We start from the raw sequence: 18,969 nt of genomic DNA on the forward strand, positions 1-18,969 counted from the left end.
ACATTTTACAAATTACAATAGAATTTTATAATAATCTAAATATTCCTTGAAATCTCCACATTTTGCTAGAGTTTCCTAGAAACTTCTAAACTTAGTATTTTTCACAACATTCTTGTCTTTCACATTAGCCTAGAATAAAGTCTTGTCCACTATAATTTAGGTCATTCTAACATGAAGTTGGAACTTTAAAATCTTTCCCCTTTCTCAATTATTAGAACATTCATTTAGCTTCTAGAGAATAATAAAGCATCCAAGTGAGTTCTCCATGCTACCAAACCTCTATGACTACTTCCCTTAACCAAACTATTTGCTTTTTGTACGTTGAAAATGTTGGACCCAATAAAACATTTAATCATTTGTTAATACGATACATAAACATAATATTAAATTTCTTCATTATATGATAGAATTATTTTATAACATGGTGTATAATATCATTACACTTCACCTTTATATGTATTTTTTAATGTCTCTTTTTGCTTGGGAAAATTCCTTAACTTCAGTTACATTGAAAGTTGATTCTTATTTTAATTTTTTTTCAATTACACTACACATAATATTACTTGGTAATTTTCAGGTGGGTAATCAAGAATTATTATCAGAATGGCCTAAATAATTATAAATAATAAATTTTGTTTGACAAAAAAATAATTATAAAACTAACATTTTTTATAAAAAAAAATCAATCCAAAAGATGCATAACCAAAAAAAATATTAATGATGTATAACCGAAGTTCAATCATTTGTAACTTAATATACATGTTAGGAAAAAAAATATAACAGAAAGTGTCTTTATGTAATTAATGATAGAACAATTGAATTTAGTTTTTAAAATTAGCCTTTAATCCCACTCCCAAAAAAAGAAAAGAAAAAAATAAAAGTAGCCTTTAATTATATTAACTTTCAAGTATATACTTTGGGCCATTTTTTTCAGTAGCACACACATTAATCGAGTCAAATAAGATAAATTATCTTAATAAAGTTCTTCAATGAATTAACATAATCAATTTGGCCTTATATTAAGATTAGTAGTCAAATTTGCAATTCCAAATATGTCAATTTCCCTTCGTAACTTCTATACATTATTCTGCATGATCACTAACATAATTAGAAGATTGTAGTTTATATTAAATTAACAAAATATTATAATATAATTATTCATCAATTCATGCTAAAAGTTTATTAAAATATTAATTAATGTATTACTAAAATGTTTTTACAAATTGTATGTACATATATAGCCATTGTTTATGAAATTAAACTTTTATAATTCTCGACAAAAGGACATCAAAATATTTATAGATCTTGAAATTTGTAGCAGTCAAATTCTTTTAACTACAAATGAAATGATATTGATTACAAACCTGCAATGCTCACATAAGATAAAAATCAACTCACAAAATTTAATGCATCAGATTTTAAGGACTTAAAAATAATCGAGCTTCGAAGCAATCTTTCTGGGAGAAATATATGTTAGTTGTCTCACATCGGTTGGATAAATAACCTGCAAATTGCATATATGAACTTGGACAATCCTCCCTCTTTGAGCTAGTTTTTGGGGTTGAATTAGGTCCAAGTTCCAATCTTAACATGATATCAGAACTCAGGTTCCATCGTTATGTGTTAGACTGCCTATAGTTAGACCACCCGTTTTGCCCATAATTGGATCATTTGTAGACTTCACGCTCCAAATGTTCATTCATGAGTGTGAGAGGAATGTTAATTGTCTCACATCGGTTGGATAAATAACCTGAAAGTTACATATATGGACTTGAACCCTTGAGCTAGCTTTTGGGATTGAGTTAGGTCCAAGTTCCAATCTTAACAATATGTATGATGTTTGTTTCAAATGTTATGCAGAATAAAAAGTCTACCCTCATGCTCCACAAAAGCGTACGATATAACCCAAAACCAGTTGCAACCTACGTGCACTACGTTAGCTGATAAATTTATATTACCCATTGTGTGCACGCGTGCACGAAGACGACGAGCCAATCTACAATAGTGATCTTTCATGAAAAGAATCGCGAGAGACAGAACAGATAGCAAATCAAGCCCCACCTTGGACAGAAACAGAAACAAGGACACGATTGTTTATATATTGCATACCAACATGAATTTTCATGAAATCCAAGGGTTTTGATGCATATCGAGCTTAGGTTCAAGTTCACTCCTCTGATCGAACCCTGAATAATTCAAAAAAATTGATCAATCAATCTCTCCTTCTTCTGGATCGTTTGGATTATCAGGAATGCTGTGAGGTTCAACTTCTTCATCCTCTTCATCGTTCTTCATGTACAATCCTAGTTGTTCCAATGGATTACAACTTGCCTGAAATTTGAAACTACCATGGCAGTTTTCAGAATTTTCAGGGCTCTCCTCCGAAAAGTTCTGCAGGTGCTCGTCAGGTGCAGCCCTAAACATTTCGAGATCTTCCATGAACCGGCTATTCTCATTGATTTCAACAGTCCGCTCCATCTGTTGAGAGCTCAAGGATTAAATAAAAGAATATGAAACAGTGGATTTTCCATAATTTTTCAAATTAAGAGGAAATCTCTACTATAACCTTTTGCAGAGCCTGACGTGCAGCTTCCCTGTCAAGTTCTATTTTCTTTCTAGCTTCTGCAGCAGCTTCTGCTTCAGCTTTTCTTCGAGCCAATTCTGCAGCCTTAGCTTCAGCTTGCAAGCGTGCTTTCTCTGGTAATACAAAAACTCCACAACACCATTTCATGAGCAAATTTAATGACAACATTCCAATTTCATGCACCAAGCAAGAATACAACTCAATCACATATATTCATTCACATAATTGCTTTTTGACTCTGACCTTCTCTTCTACGCCTCTCAAGCTCCTCCCTCTCAAGCTTTAGCTTCTCTGGATCTGGCTTTTCTCCCTGAAAATTTTTAGCTACTATTAGTCATACTGCTGGAGATGGATAGAATGCAGCAGGCTGCAATTTCACAAATCTATGAAATCTGCATGCATACTTTTTCAACGGAATTCTCTTGGGCTTTAATAATAATGTCAGCAAATCGGCTTCTCAATATAGCAGCACGATAAAGCTTATCAGGGGAGACTTGCCTCTCTGGTGGAGCACTCTCCCCTAAAATTATACAGCTGGTTGGTGAGATGATGCTGCACTGTAATAGCATACATTTCCTCATGGTTTTTCATTGCTTACCCTCTTGCAAACAATTAGGCCCGGTAGGGGAAGATCTCAAACATAAGTCATGCTCATTTTGCCTGTCCGAAAAATCTGCAGATAACTCAAAATATATGTTAAATTTAGAATGAAAACAGAACTTATTGAAAAATTCTTCAAAACCCAAAAGTGACTACCTCCATTCTCAACGTTATTTTCCTTCTCATCTACATTTACTTCTACATTTTCCTGGCGTTATGAATGGATAGGAAGAACATAAGTCACAGGCCAATGAAAGTTCAAAAGGCAACTGCATCATAATGGCAGTTACAAGAAAAATTAAACAAAAGGAAAACAGGAGAAGGAAGCAATTGGAATACACAGGCAACTGAAAACTAACATTAGCAGTACTTGAAGGAATTGCTTCCTTTGCAACATGTAATTCACCAGGAGCAGAACTTTCAGAATCTGTATCTGAACAAACAAAAACCTAGAGATATTAGATTCATACATAATAGATTCACATCATCGTTTTGTTCTCTACCTTCCACTGCATGTGTCACTACGAGTAAATTACCTCCACAGAGAACATTAGTACCTCTAACAATTAAGTTTGATGTAGAAATTAAAAGCACAAACCTCTATAAAGTTGTGTTAATACTACATGGTGACACATCGTAACATCATAACATATCGTAACTGTTCAAATTGTGAACTAATTCAGCAAATGTTTACCAACAAGAATTGAACAGACTGTTATGTTAAGGTGTGCTGAGAACAACTATGAGGCTTTAGACAAACCAAGGGTGAAGGTATAAATGCACAAAGTCAAATATTCTAGCTCATACTTAAATTCACGTCCCAAAGCATGCATAGTATTTTTCTTCCTATTCTAGGTTTTATAAAAAAAAACCGCAACGTATTTCATATGGTTTTTAAGATGAGTACAATGTTATGGTCCTTCAAATAGTAATGGAATGGAAACAAAGGGAATATCCACTATCTCGAAAACAGAACATTGTTAAGACCGAAAATGGGGAAATTTTCAATAGGATAGATTTAAATGCTATTCCATTAAAAATCATTTTCCAAAACATGTTTCAATCAGATACCAAATCAGAAAGTTTGCAGGTAAAGCTATGAATAGCATATGGCAAACAACTCTTCTTAACATGATAAGCGCCGAATATCTTTTTAAGATTGTTAAAGGAAAATCAGCAGCGTCGAAATTCAGCATTCCACGGGTATGGCACAAAATATCTTTAAGGTGGTTAGACATGTGCTGATTAAATGTGAAAAAAACTGACAACCATAATACGCAATATGCTTAGCAAATAAAAGTCCAACAAAGTGACTCGTGATGCTTTATATTCTTATCTTATGTTTAATCGGTTTTACTTCTTTCTTCCACCTACTAATCTATGATCAAAACCTTAGGACCATTAACGAGATTCACTCTTACAATGCTAGGGATGCAACTGTGTTCATCATATTAAAAAGGCCTTTGAGCAATTGGACATGAGAAAGGGAGTGTGTCCACTGGTGTGTTCTTCGCCAAAAGCTCCATGCAAGTTCCAGGCATTAAGGTACAGTAAAATGCAGCAGATGTTAATTTCAAATTACAGATACACCAATAGTCAGTCGTATAAAAGATCTCCTGTCGGCTGTCTGAAGGGAAATTATGATATCTATCATTCATGATGCATCCAAAAATAGTAGGGCGGACATTGAAATTTCATGTGACACCAAACAAGACAGAAAAAACTTATAAACTGATGGGATAAAACAGTGTGTAAAGGATTCATAATAGCACAAACCACTAGATGAGGAGCCTAGCTCACTACTGGAGCTTCTTGAGTTACTGTATCTACTGACATCGGTTCTGGCAGCATCCTTATCAATCCCCATTGCAGGAGAACCGGACAAAGGTGGCCCATTGTCTGATATTTGTTAGGGAAAGCAAAGGGAAAAACAATGATGTTAAACCAAGAATATATGACAGCTAAACTCCAGGATCAAATGCAACATTGTCCAGAAGAAAAATTACCCTTGCACGGCTGTACAGATAAATCACTAAATCCTGAATGGTTGCGCATCTGTAATGATACACTTAAAAAGTGGTCAAGAACAAATCATATTCATGCATTGTGGAGATAATAATAAGTGCATGAGATTATAAAACTTGTACCCAGATGCAAAAGCACTTGTACATTTGTAATGATACACTTAAAAGTGGTCAAGAACAAATCATATGCATGCATCGTGGAGATAATAATAAGTGCATCAGATTATAAAACTTGTATCCAGATGCAAAAGCACTTGTACATAAGCACCTCGATTTCACATTGCTCTACTTTTGCCTGATTTTTCTGTTTCTGTAGTAGATAAGCATCCAGAAGCTTCCTCAACATGAATAGGGTCTCATCACTAAGAGTGTCAATGTCAATTTCAATCTCATCCTCATTCACTTGATTCCCATTCATCGTACTCTCTTTCAAGAAGTCAATTATATTGTCAGGCAGTTCTGCCAACAAGGTCTCCAACTCTGCACCCAGTTTTTGTTTCTCAAGATTACTCATTAATGGCCTATCAATTTCTTTATTGACCTGGTTTTTTAAAGAAGTGGTTTTCTGCTTCTTAGAAGCCGGCTCATTCAGTTCAATAATAACACTGGATTTTGAAGCCCTGGATTCACTTTCAGCGGCTGGAATTTTCTTCTCAATTGCTTTCCACCTCATTTCAAAGAATCGACTTAGCTCCTCCGCCATACGATGGACTTCAGTTCCACGTGAATTGTAAATCAAAGCATTTTCGAAGGTAAGTCTCACATCTGCTGAAAACTCCATTGGAGTGGAATACTGATTAGTGAACAACTTGCCTTTTATTGTACCCAAATCCATAGGATGCTTGATAATACTACGATAATCAGGTATATTCAGTTTTACAACATCAACTGGCTCATTGAAGACCCATGCATGCTTTTGTGACATCAAACGATTTAACAATGTCTCACACTGTTTCATCAACATAATGCATTTAGTATTCTGTGTTACACCCTGCTTTGCTATCTCATTTCTTACAGACGCCACAGCTCCACCTTTTGCAAGAACGCCGTTTTTACCAGAAGGTGCCTTTTTTTTCCCTGATGGTATAACCATTTCATTCATAGAGGATGGCTTTTTTTCCTCCGTAGCACTTCTAACTGACTCGCGTTCATAAATATAGTTATCAGTTTTGGGTTCATACACCATGGCAGCTATTCCATACGAACCTATCTTCATCCGAAGCATCCTAACTTTTTCAAGATCATTTTTCAGCCTCACCTTCAAATCTTTCCTCTCCGAACTTGACATCTTAGACACCGACAACACCTGCATTTGCAGACCCAACCTATCACAAGTATCCATATTCAAGTTTATGCGTTTTCTTTTTGGAGTAGAAGACTCCTCTGATGCAGTGAACTCCCCAGCAACTTGACCTGAGCTACCAAAGCCTTCTGATTCAGCCACTGCCTCCACTGCTTGTCGATGATCTGGAACGGGCCTGGAGGAATAACCCTTGGAAAGTTTCCATGTATTCCCATTCATGTCAGCTGACACAGTCTTTGGACACTTCTTTGAGAATTCAAGTTATATCTCACTCGGTGCCAACGAGAGACCAACCTTTAGGAACTCCACAAAGTACAATAATTTCAAATTTCAAAACGAAAAACTTGTAAAGGTTCCGGCTTTTCAATCACCCACAATTTCATATCCAGAAAGATTACTTCGAATCCTTCTGAATGCAAGATTAACAGCAAAAGATTGATCAAATCAAGACAACACAAACGCCACGACCAATCCCTAAATCCAACTATCTTAGTTTGACCCGAGGACACAAAACATCACAACGAAGCCCAAGAAAGTAAAAATCACGAAAGTAACCAAGTAAAATGCCTCCAAATCGCAAAAGCTGGGGTTTAGAATAGAGATCAAACAACGTACTCAGGGCCGAAACAGTGTGTAAAAAAAGTGTTCGGTGGGTCCGACAGATTTCGCATGAAACAAATAGACGAAACCCAAAAAAAAAACCCTAGAAATTACGAAATCTATAGATACAAAACAATTTCTATAGAGAGAGGAGAGGGAGAACGCTTACGATTTTGGAGTTGGGATCTGTGATGCGCTCAGGCCTCGGTGGATCTCCTCAACTTTAAAGGCGATGTTACATTGAATCTAGCCGTTGATCTGATTGCGGCTGAATCCAACGGGTACCGTTGATCGCGTCAAATAATTCCTGTATCTAAAAAAAACAATATTCAAGTCCATAAATAAATAAATATCTTCTGATAATTTAAATTTTATTTCACTATATAATATTAAATAAACTAACCCTTTATTGTATTTTTAAGTGTATGGATTAACAAAACCTTTTGTATTTTAACTAATAATAATTAACAAAAATATATAGTGGTAGATTACTTGAATTTGTTCATTTAGCTAATTACATGCATTTATTTTAAGCTAATTACATCGCTAATTATTTGAATTTGAACCGTTATGGTTGAAATTATAATAATCTTGCACATTCATCGCGTGTGTCATTTAGCTAGTATAAAAATTGTCTCCATATGTTGGAGAAAGGTAAAGAAAACAAAAATAAGGTCGGAAATTAAAAAGAAAAATTGAACACGCAAGCTACTATCAAAACCATATGAAAATTTTGGGGAAAAAAACCATTTAGCTCCACTGGTTCTGGTTCTGAGTAGGGATTCTCAATGGGGGGATGTCCTGCTAAGCAGTTGTGCCACAACCAGGAGCTTTTCAATACAAAATATCATTGGTTCTCAAGGAGCAAAATTGACAAATTCTCCACCAATCTTTTTCTGTCCGTTTCATTCACAATAATGATAAATATATATTACATAAAGTTGACCAAGATCCTTGTTCTCCAAGGCTCGGTTGATCTCCTAAAGATACTCCTAATTACAAATATATATTTACCTAAAATACAGAGGCTAAATCAAGGGAATATATTTCTGACTAATATTCTTCTAAAGATATTTGCACAATAGTATCGCAATACCCCCCCTCAAGTTGGAGCGTGAAGATCTCGAACTCCCAACTTGTGGAGTAGAAACTCAAATTTCGCTTTCCCCAACGCTTTTGTAAATATGTCTGCCAATTGTACATTGGTGGAAACATATGACGGACAAATCATCCCTTCAGTCACCGCATCTCGAACAAAATGACAGTCAGCCTCTATATGCTTCGTTCTTTCGTGAAAGACTGGATTTTGAGCAATGTACAATGCCGACTGACTATCACAATACAACGTCATACCTTTCGGATGTCGCACACCCAAGTCACCTAAAAGTTGTTTAAGCCATTTTAACTCACACACTGTTGCCGCCATGGATCTGTACTCTGCCTCCGCAGACGATCTAGACACTGTTTGTTGCTTCTTGGTCTTCCATGACACAGGAGAACCACCAAGTAACACGAACCAGCCTGTCAAGGAACGCCGCGTAAGTGGACAACTAGCCCAATCTGAATCACACCACCCTTCTAGACGTAGGTCACTATCAGTACGAAGTAAAATCCCTTGGCCCGGACTCTTCTTCAAATATCTCACGACCCTGAGAGCAGCCTCCCAATGATCATCACGAGGTTGTTGCATAAATTGGGACAAGATATGAACCGAATACGCAAGATCAGGTCTCGTCGCAGACAGGTAAATCAATCTTCCTACAAGTCGCATATACGGCGCCGGATCCGCAAGGAATGCGCCCTTAGCAAGGGCCAAATTGTGATTTTGTTCCATAGGAAATGCCGCAGGCTTTGCTCCCAATAAACCCGTTTCAGAAATTATGTCGAGTGTGTATTTTCTTTGGCAAAGAAAAATTCCGTCTGGATTACGGGCTACCTCTAGCCCTAAGAAGTATTTCAAAACGCCCAAATCCTTCATATGAAAGCACCTACCAAGATAATCTTTAAAAATTGTCAAGGCAACCTTATCATTCCCTGCAACAATCAAGTCATCAACATAAACTAACACGTTGATCTGAGTTCGTCCCCTGCACAACCCAAATAGGGAATAATCGGAATAGGATTGCACAAATCCATAGTTTTTCAACGCTGTTGACAGTTTCGCGAACCAACACCGAGGAGCTTGCTTCAGACCATACAACGATTTTTTCAACCTGCAAACCATGTTAGGATTTGTATTTTTGAAACCTGGAGGAACCTTCATATAAACCTCTTCACTTAAGTCACCGTGAAGAAAAGCATTATGCACATCCATTTGATGTACCTCCCAATTTTTAACGGCAGCAATTGCAAGAAAAACACGAACTGTCACCAATTTTGCCACAGGAGCAAATGTCTCGTTATAGTCAATTCCTTCCACCTGATGATTTCCAAAGATCACAAGTCTTGCTTTGAGTCGCTCTATGCTACCATCGGACCGATACTTAATTTTATATATCCACTGGATCGTAGTTCATCATCTATGCATCACCTCTCACAACCTCAAATTAATTCATTCGAACAATCACATTCATGGGTGGAAGCAGCAATCACCTCAACTAAAAGCCAAAAAAACAAGATTTTCAAAAATCATCTGTTAAAAATCGTATAGTTTCACTTTACCCCCACTAGCTTGTTTATTCACTTCAGTATCATATACAAATCTTGGTTGACCCACCAAATCCATGACATCCAACACACAAAAAAAAAAACCTCCAATCTGAACTAAATTGCAGAAATAATTTAAGACCCATCTCCGCAAGAGACCTCAAGTCACACCATACGCGCACCAAGATAAGCAGATACACAGCTAACATGCATACACTGCATCTGGACATATGATATGCACGATTAAGGTGCCAAGTTCGTACCTTTACCGGATCTTTCTCAGTTCTGTGAGCGTCTGGGCGTGTAGATTGTTTGTGGAAGCCTCGAAGTTGCAATCGACATAACTTTTACTTGACACATGCGATTTTGAGAATTATTTGTTTGAAAACTTGAAATTTACATGTTTTTTTAAACAAAAAAATCTTTTTTTCCTTGCATTTACTCATTTTATTCAATTTTAATTATGTATTTAAATATTTTTTATTACTTCGACAATCAACATTAATAGATTTGTTGGACAATTCAAGAGCAACATTGTAAATTCAGACAAAAAAAATATGAAATTAGGCATTACCAACTGCGTCAAAAGTGCTTGCAGTTGCAATTATCGATTGAAGGTTGAGTGTGTTCTTTATCTAATTACTTAGGAACTTAAATACCTATAAATATTTCATAAGAAGTGTCGCGTCACTTCTTATGTGTTGTTATACGATTTAAAATATTGAAATTGAAGTGTTATCATTAGTTATAATTTTTTTTGAGTGAAAATATGTTACATCATCAAGTAATCATGTTAGAAAGTACAACGTTAGATAAACACAAACGAATCACATCCTTAAATTTAAAGTGACATCTAGATTACATACACATTTTGACTAATAGATGAACTACTTGGTTTTTCTTGTATAGAGCAATGAACAATCGAAGATTCTGCTGCATTGGAGCACAAAAACCATATCTCTTATGGTTCATCCAAATTTAGGATTCAGTTTCAGCAGGTGATAGCAGTACGAATGCAGATATCGAATTTATTCTAGGCCTGAAATCACGAAGGGGACCGTTATAAAGAGGTCGGGAGGGTGTCCCGACGTAGTCCTTCCGACGCTCAAGTCAGACACTGAGAATATAATGAGAGAACAGCTAAGGGTGTTGCTAAAAGTCAATATAGTGAATGAATCAACTGGAAGCTCAAACCTAGTATTTATAGGAGTGTACCTGAGCGGCTGAGCCGGGATGGGCCGGGGGCCTAGATTGAGCCTAATTTTGATGGGCACTTTCAGCAGCACCCTTAGCTGCTCTCTCATTATATTCTCAGTCTTTGACTTGAGCGTCGGAGGGGCTACGTCGGGATACCCTCCCGACCTCCTTCTAACGGTCTCCTTCGTGATTACAGACCTAGAATAAATTCGATGTCTACATTCGGACTACTGTCACCTGCTAGAATTGAACCCTAAATTTTCAGCTACTATAAAAAAATAAAAAAAAAGATCATGAATGGAGCAAAAGAACGTATAACTTTTGAAAAAACGTAAAGTGTCTAGTCTTAATAGCTTCGATAGATAACATATTAATTTCGAGATCAATCTCTTTCCATCTGATTCTTTTTTAAAGACATAAATCTTTAAATCAGACAATCTAACATGAAATGTTGGTGACCCATTTCGTCATGTGGGAGGTGAAATAATTTAGAAATTGAAACTGCATTCTGTATAATATTTAATGCACCTCACCGTATAAACCATAGAATTTGGTACCAAAATTAAAAATTGCGTTGAATTTTGGGGACATTGGTCGTCCCAGTCAAGTGGAGAGGGCCTTACGGAAAAAATCTACCTAAAATTTATGGCCATCGCAGTATGGCCAGCTACTAACGAGTTGGGAATGTATTTAGTGTTTTGTATAATATTATTTTATACAAATAAATAAATAATTATATCACGATCAAATAATCGGAGATTCAAAACATATGCAATGTATTGACATCACATATTCGACATATCGGGGTACAAATTTTGTATGAGGATGTTTTATTTGGCACATAAAAAGTTATGTAGTATTTTTGTATAATGTATATTTTTAATATTAAGATTGAAGTAATATATCATTTTTTTCATCATCATTAAAAAGAATGTATAATGATAAAGAAATAATTTAATAATTATTAAAAATCTATTTATGTTACAAAGGGCGATGCTACCATATCGAGCGTCAATTCTTTTTAATCGAGCTTCCCAGTCTATCATTATACCCCTAGAAGTAAGGATTTACTTGGTGTAAGATATCACATTGTTCGAGGAACCCTAGATGTTGCTCGTTACTCGACTGACCCACAATCTATTGAATAAGTTAAGTTCAACCTGAGATTTCATTTCTATAGAAAAGAGAGTGGGGAAGATCGATAAGCAAGTTTCGCCTTGGAAGTTTTAATGCCCAAGTCCATTTTAGTTGGGTATCACATTGAATTAGCTAAGTCAATAAGCAAAAACCACTTTGCAAGGCTAAATACTCCTGAGCACCCTATCCAACTTTCAGACATTAAGATACGTTGCCTGAGTGGTGACGGAGAACCGCTTTGATTAAGAGTCTCATGTTTCATATACTATCATGAATTAATGTATAGTATAGATATATCAACAAAAAGTGGCCGACTGACTAATTTAATAAGATAAATTTTAAATTTTTATTTAACTGAATAATTTAAAAATCAAATCCGCCAAACTAATTGGATGCATTACCATCATTAATTTCCTGAATCGGACCTCGCCTGTAGCCAAAATCTAGACAGCCCAGTTCACTTCATGCAATGTGGACTTGTAGTTGTTAGTTTGTGTCAACATGAAGATAAAAATAAAAAGCAATTAAAACATTCGAATTTAAATAATTGTGGCGTATAAAAGTAGTATAAATTTGGTGGCGGCTTTTTTTTTTTTTTTTTTTTTTTTTTTTTTTTTTTTTTTTTTTTTTTTTTTTTTTTTTTTTTTTTTTTTTTTTTTTTTTTTTTGGCAATTAAACATAATAAATTTAATAATTTTTGTGATTAATAATGTCACTGAGTCACTGAAATCTTGACTCTTTTGGTTCTTTATTATTATTATATCATATTCTCAACTAGTAGTATCCCACGCTCTAACTTCATTTTTAATGACCGAAGAATTCGGACAGTGTTTAAAGAAACAAACAGCATGTGCGAGCAATAAAGTTGTGTGATTTCAAGAAGGAGCATTCACATTTTCAAATCCCACTTACGAATTTTCCAACAGATTAGATTTTGGTGCTTTTTTTTTTCTTTTACCGGTTGTTTGTTTGTTTGTTTTTTCTCTGCATGGGTCTGTTCTATGCATCAGAAGCGGTGATCTGAATCTTTTGCCAGCTTATTTGGTGATCTCTGGTGTAGTTTGTTTCTTTTTGTAGAGTGTTCTTGTGGGTTCTCCAGAATATGTCATTTTCATGAAGATTTATGTGTCGTCGGTGTCGATGATTGTTCATGAATTTATTGCTGAGCCTAAGATGGGATTTTCAAGATTGTGTTTTTTAGTCTGTTTTTCATTGGGTTTCTTGACCTCTTGTACATACCAACTGCAATCCTCTCAAATCCAAGTGCTTTTGCAGTTAAGGAAGCAATTAGAGTACCCAAAACAGTTAGATTATTGGCTCAATAGAGGAGTTGATCTGTGTTATTTTAATTCTCCTCAAGTGAATATTTCATGTCAAGATAATGTTATTTCTGAAATAAGAATATATGGTGATAGGCAAACAAGGGCCAGTGGTTTTGATGGATTCCCTATTCCTTATCAAACTTTGTCACAAAACTTCTCCATGGATTCACTTTTAGCAACATTGTCAAGGCTTAATAATTTAAGAGCTTTGAGTTTGGTGTCATTAGGCATATGGGGTCCAATTCCTGTAAAAATTCACAGGCTGCAGTTTCTTGAATACTTGGATTTGAGTTGGAACTTTTTCTATGGTTCAATTCCTCAGACACTTCCAAGAATTGTGAACCTGGAGATCCTTAAACTTGATGGCAACTTCTTGAATGGTACTTTTCCTGATTGGTTTGATTCATTTTCAAATCTTACAAGTTTAAGTTTGAGGAACAATCAAATTGATGGTCTGATACCGTCTTCAATGGGAAGAGTTACTTCTTTGGCGGATATCAATTTGTCCAACAATCAAATTTCTGGTAAATTGCTTGATCTTAGTATCTTGTCTCGCTTAAATTGGCTGGATTTGAGCAACAATAAGTTAGATTCAGAACTTCCAATTATGCCGAAAGGAATAACTGCTGTTTTGCTGAGCAACAACTCCTTTTCTGGTAGAATTCCTAGGCAATATGGCACGCTCAATAATCTGCAGCAACTTGACCTTTCTTTCAATGCTCTTCAGGGGACTACTCCTACGGAGCTTTTTGCCTTGCCTAATATCACATCATTAAACTTGGCATCGAATATGTTTATTGGTTCGCTTCCATCAAGTTTATCTTGTGGCAGCAGTCTTGAATTAGTTGATTTCTCTAACAATAGATTGAAAGGCGTTCTGCCTTCATGTTTAAGCTCGGATATGAAAACCCGAGTTGTTAAGTTTGGTGGGAATTGCTTGTCGATAGATTTAGAACACCAGCATCCCGAAGCATATTGTGTAGAAAACTCCTCAGGAAAAAAGAACTCTAAAGTGAAGAATGTGGGGATACTAGTAGGTGTAATTTGCGGGATCGTGGTCATATTGGCACTTCTGGCTTTTGGATTTCTTGTACTATGTCGACAGTATTGCCCTCACAGAACATCAGAGCAACACTTGCTGCACAAGTCCGTGCAAGATAACTCAGTTAAAAGTCGCTCTTCTGAGCTTATAACAAATGCAAGTATGTTGTCCCCTTAGCTATTTCAGTTAATCCATAGTTATTTTTTGAAATTTATCTTCCCAAACAGCTTATAAAGGATTAGTCTTTACTCCACAGGATTTATTTCTGATGCGGCAAAGTTAGGCACACAAGATAGGCCGGCTCACCGATTATTTTCTATTGACGAGCTAAAGGAAGCTACAAACAACTTCGACGATTTAGCCTTGATGGGCGAAGGTTCAAACGGAAAGGTTGATCGATCTTTTCATATTGATGCATTTTTCTTTTTAAGGACGATTTACTGTTTTCTTTGATGGAAATCAAGATCCAAAATATTGGATCGGAATTCTAGGAAAGCCGCCATTTTTTTACCTTTGGCCTTGTGTGTACTTTTCTTGAATGAGTAACAGTTGTGCCTATGATTCAAAACTAGGCAACTTCTGTCAATATTGGCCTTACTAACAGTCTTGTTCTTAGATATACAAAGGAAGACTGGAAAACAGTGATCAGGTAGCCATACGGTGTTTGAAAGTGTCGAAAAGGTATACTATCCGAAACCTCAAACTTAGACTGGATTTGCTGGCTAAACTTCGGCATCCTCATTTGGTCTGCCTCCTGGGACACTGCATTGAGATCGAAGGAAAAGATGAAGCCGGTGTCAATGAAGTGTATCTTATTTATGAATATATATCTCATGGAAACTATCAAGCTCGTCTTTCTGGTGAGGGGGTAGCTAATAATTTGTTATCGCTTGGAACATGACATTATTGGCTGCAACATCAAATCGAAAGTTTTCTTGAAGCAGTATTTCTTAAGTTGGAGAAATTATTGCTTAAGAATGGTAACTAAAAGTTAATCATGTTAATAGCGATCAAAACTTAACTATTGGACTACTGTATGATTTTAAATATTAAGAGCTGTCTTGTGGTGCAGCCCAAGCTCTTGGTCCTAGAATAAGCCATTTTATAATATTTTGAATTTGTAACATTGTAGAAGTAATAAACTAATTTACCAGTTATAACCTTGATTATAAATTACTAAAAGTTTGCTGCATTGACTCTGCAGAAACAAGTTCACAAAAGGTGATCAGATGGTCGGATAGGCTGGCAATTCTTATAGGCATTGCGAAGGCTGTGCATTTTCTGCACAATGGAATAATTCCTGGTTTTTTCAGCAATCAATTGAAAACCAAAAACATATTGCTAAATGACAATGGGATAGGGAAGCTCAGTGACTATGGATTGTCTGTTGTAGCTGATCAAAAGATTGACAAGGACAAGGTATGGAATATTAAAAAATGTGTGATTTTTCGGCGATCAAAGAAATTGCAGTAAAGCTACTGATAAATATTATCTTGTTATTTTCTTTTTATAGGAAGAAAGTGGAGGCCTTAAATCATGGTATGACTTATGAGTTACGTAGGATCATAAAAATGTTATTGTAACAGAGCAGATACATGTTGCTCAACAAAATCTTTAAACGTTTTTAGTAAGAGCGGTGTTGTTTACCATTTCTGCCCACTATTTTATAATCATCAAATATTGCTTTAAAATATGCAGGCAAATAAAGAACCTTGAGGACGATGTTTATAGTTTCGGGATGATATTACTGGAGTCACTTATTGCACCATCAGTTCGTGCAAGAAAAGAGTCGTTCGTGCTCAACGAAATGGTAAATAAATTGATTGAATAATGAGTCTGTGTTAACTGTCTAGAATAGAATTCATATTGATGAAAGCTCAATCTGAGATGCAGCCAGTATTCTTTGATTCACATTTCTAGCTTAACAAGTGTTTTCATACTCTTTCTCATGAGAACTACAGGAAGCAAGAAAACTAGACTATAAATGAGTCAGCCCCAAAAAAGAAGGCAAATGAAACAAAGTAAACCAACAAAATAATTCAGTCAATTTAGAAATTTAACCTTTTCATCTCCCCTCCTATTTTTTATGCTATACTAATAGCGTAAGGATGGAGATAATCATCGTACGACGTCAAATAAAAGTTCTTGTGCTTTTCTTATGTCATTGTTCAAACATTGGTTCTACTTCACCTTTCTGAAGCTCATTTTCCTTGTTTAATCCTCCTATTACCCTAGCAATACAAAGTTATCATTGAGAATTTCAGCTTCATCAAGCCTTTACCTTTTTTTTTGAAAGGTTTTCTTCAATATACAGGTGTCTTTAGGGAATCCTGATTGCATAAGGGAAATAGTTGATCCAATTGTATTGGCATCTTGCTGTCAAGAATCTGTATCCATCGTCATATCCTTAACGATCAACTGCATTTCTCCCGAGTCATCTACTCGTCCTTCTTTCGAGGACGTTCTTTGGAACTTACAATACGCGGCTCAAGTTCAAGCAACATCAGATGGTTAACAAAGAATTGGACAACTACTGCAATCTTGATCATGTGGCATATAGCTGCAAATATGAGATCTTAATTCTGTTGTCATTTGATACTTTTTCAACATGTAAATGACTATAGCAACTTGGATTTGCATATATTGTGGTTGAATAGTGAATAATACCACTTATTGTATCAACTTCTCTAAAGAATATTAGAAGATCAAAATTTGTAAAGAATATACCTTTTTGAGGATGGCAATAAAGGTAGTGCAAGTCCCTCTGTAACTAAAAGGTTTCATATATACTTTGTGGGGAAATCCAAAACTAGCATTGATCGAGCAGCTCCCAATTCGGGGCGATCGACCTGGTCGCAGATACGGGAGCGAGTTAACCAAACTTTGTGTTGAGGGGAGGTTTGGTTTTGAGTCTTCTTGTGTTCCAATTTGACTTCACAATCATATGGAATAGTTTCATCATGTTATTAGCAGAAATAGTTGCTATTTCCAAATTTAGCATGTGGAAAATTTCTAAAAATGGAAGTTTTCAAAAATAGAAACTTATTGATTTTATGAAAATTTAGAATTAACTCGTGATTACTATTATATGTTCGGATTTGAAGTTTGATTATATTAATTTGGATGGCTAGATTTAGCTATCATATTGGAATGATCCACATTCATTGATTGTGTGATTGGTGTACCAAAAGAAGGCTATGTTTAAAAAAATAGTACACTAAGATAAAATATAATAAAAAATTATAGAAATATTTTCTAGAATTATTGGATAATTGGATTCAAAGTAATGATCATGCTATGCTATAAGATTTGGAAATATGATTCAAATATATATATATATATATATAAGATTGTATTGAAGAATATGATATATGGTTGATTTTTATTGAGTATGTCTCTTGTGAGACGGTCTCACGAATCTTTATCTGTGAGACGGGTCAATCCTACCGATATTCATAATAAAAAGTAATACTCTTAGCATAAAAAGTAATATTTTTTCATGGATGACCCAAATAAGAGATCCGTCTCACAAAATACGACCCATGAAATCGTCTCACATATGTTTTTTGTCTTTTTATTTGTGAGAATCAACCAAACATTGTTTTTAAATAAATTGTATTTTTATTATTATTTATATAAATATAATACATACATTTTACACAAAAAAGTCATAAATAATTTGATTTTTGATTAATTTGGCTCCCACATCTTCTAAAAACAAATATACTATTTTAATTATCTCGATAATCTTAATAATTGGATTCGTTTGAATCTGAATTTAAACCATACTCGTTTGAATTCGATTTTAAACAAGACAAACAAAATAATAAAATCATATTTAGAACATAAATATTTCAATCACACGAATATTATAAAATTATATCGCTATTATACTTTTAAATTTACTCAATTGTATAAACTATTGACATAGAGATATAAATTATATAAAGGGGTTGATAATTTGAGACTAGTTATTGTTGTACAATATATTTAAAAAAAAAAACAAGTACAAAAGTTATATTTTAATTTTTAAATTCTTATGTGTCTCGTTGAATAAATTTTTATAAACTAATTTAATTTATTTATACCAAAGAAATCATCTAAATATCCAACTTTTTTTTATTAGAAAGTTCGAATAAATTGAATTTTCTATAATATATACACTAAATCACGAGCATCGTATTCTAAATGCTAAATTTTATCAAGAAAACAAATTATTGTAGTAATTTTTAGTTTAAATTTATTTAGCTTTAGGTAAAATAATTTATTATTCAAAGACATTTATATTTAAAATAAATAAATAATTAATGCGATATATGTGTGTGTATATATATATATATTTATTTATTTATTTGCTTAAGAAAAAATGATTTNTAATTAAGAGATCCGTCTCACAAAATACGATTCATGAGACCGTCTCACACAAGTTTTTGCCTAAAACTTATCCCGACCCTCACTACTTCACCTTGTCCCTATGCCTCGAGCACAGCGTAATTTAGTGGCATTCTTGAAAT

At 34.8% G+C, this 18,969-nt stretch overlaps 2 protein-coding genes across 2 annotated transcripts; one reads left to right on the top strand and one right to left on the bottom strand.

Moving 5' to 3' along the window:
• Positions 1–2,075: 2,075 nt before the first annotated feature.
• Positions 2,076–7,314, bottom strand: LOC140976456 (transcription factor GTE8-like). The gene is made up of 10 exons (XM_073440612.1): positions 5,477–7,314; positions 5,191–5,239; positions 4,961–5,083; positions 3,544–3,617; positions 3,341–3,392; positions 3,183–3,257; positions 2,989–3,104; positions 2,828–2,894; positions 2,567–2,697; positions 2,076–2,478 (listed from the first exon to the last, which is right to left on the bottom strand). Exons 1-10 carry the CDS (start codon positions 6,728–6,730, stop codon positions 2,209–2,211), a joined length of 2,211 nt encoding a protein of 736 aa, XP_073296713.1. The 5' UTR covers positions 6,731–7,314; the 3' UTR covers positions 2,076–2,208.
• Positions 7,315–12,858: 5,544 nt separating this feature from the next.
• Positions 12,859–17,137, top strand: LOC140976457 (probable inactive leucine-rich repeat receptor-like protein kinase At3g03770). Its single transcript, XM_073440613.1, has 7 exons — positions 12,859–14,615; positions 14,712–14,845; positions 15,072–15,315; positions 15,660–15,874; positions 15,969–15,994; positions 16,154–16,265; positions 16,770–17,137. The coding sequence occupies exons 1-7, from the start codon at positions 13,205–13,207 to the stop codon at positions 16,968–16,970; spliced, it is 2,343 nt and encodes a 780-aa protein (XP_073296714.1). The 5' UTR covers positions 12,859–13,204; the 3' UTR covers positions 16,971–17,137.
• Positions 17,138–18,969: the final 1,832 nt, after the last annotated feature.

This window comes from Primulina huaijiensis, chromosome 5 (genome assembly GCF_012295235.1).
Source record: "Primulina huaijiensis isolate GDHJ02 chromosome 5, ASM1229523v2, whole genome shotgun sequence".
In the NCBI taxonomy this organism is placed as follows: Eukaryota; Viridiplantae; Streptophyta; class Magnoliopsida; order Lamiales; family Gesneriaceae; genus Primulina; species Primulina huaijiensis.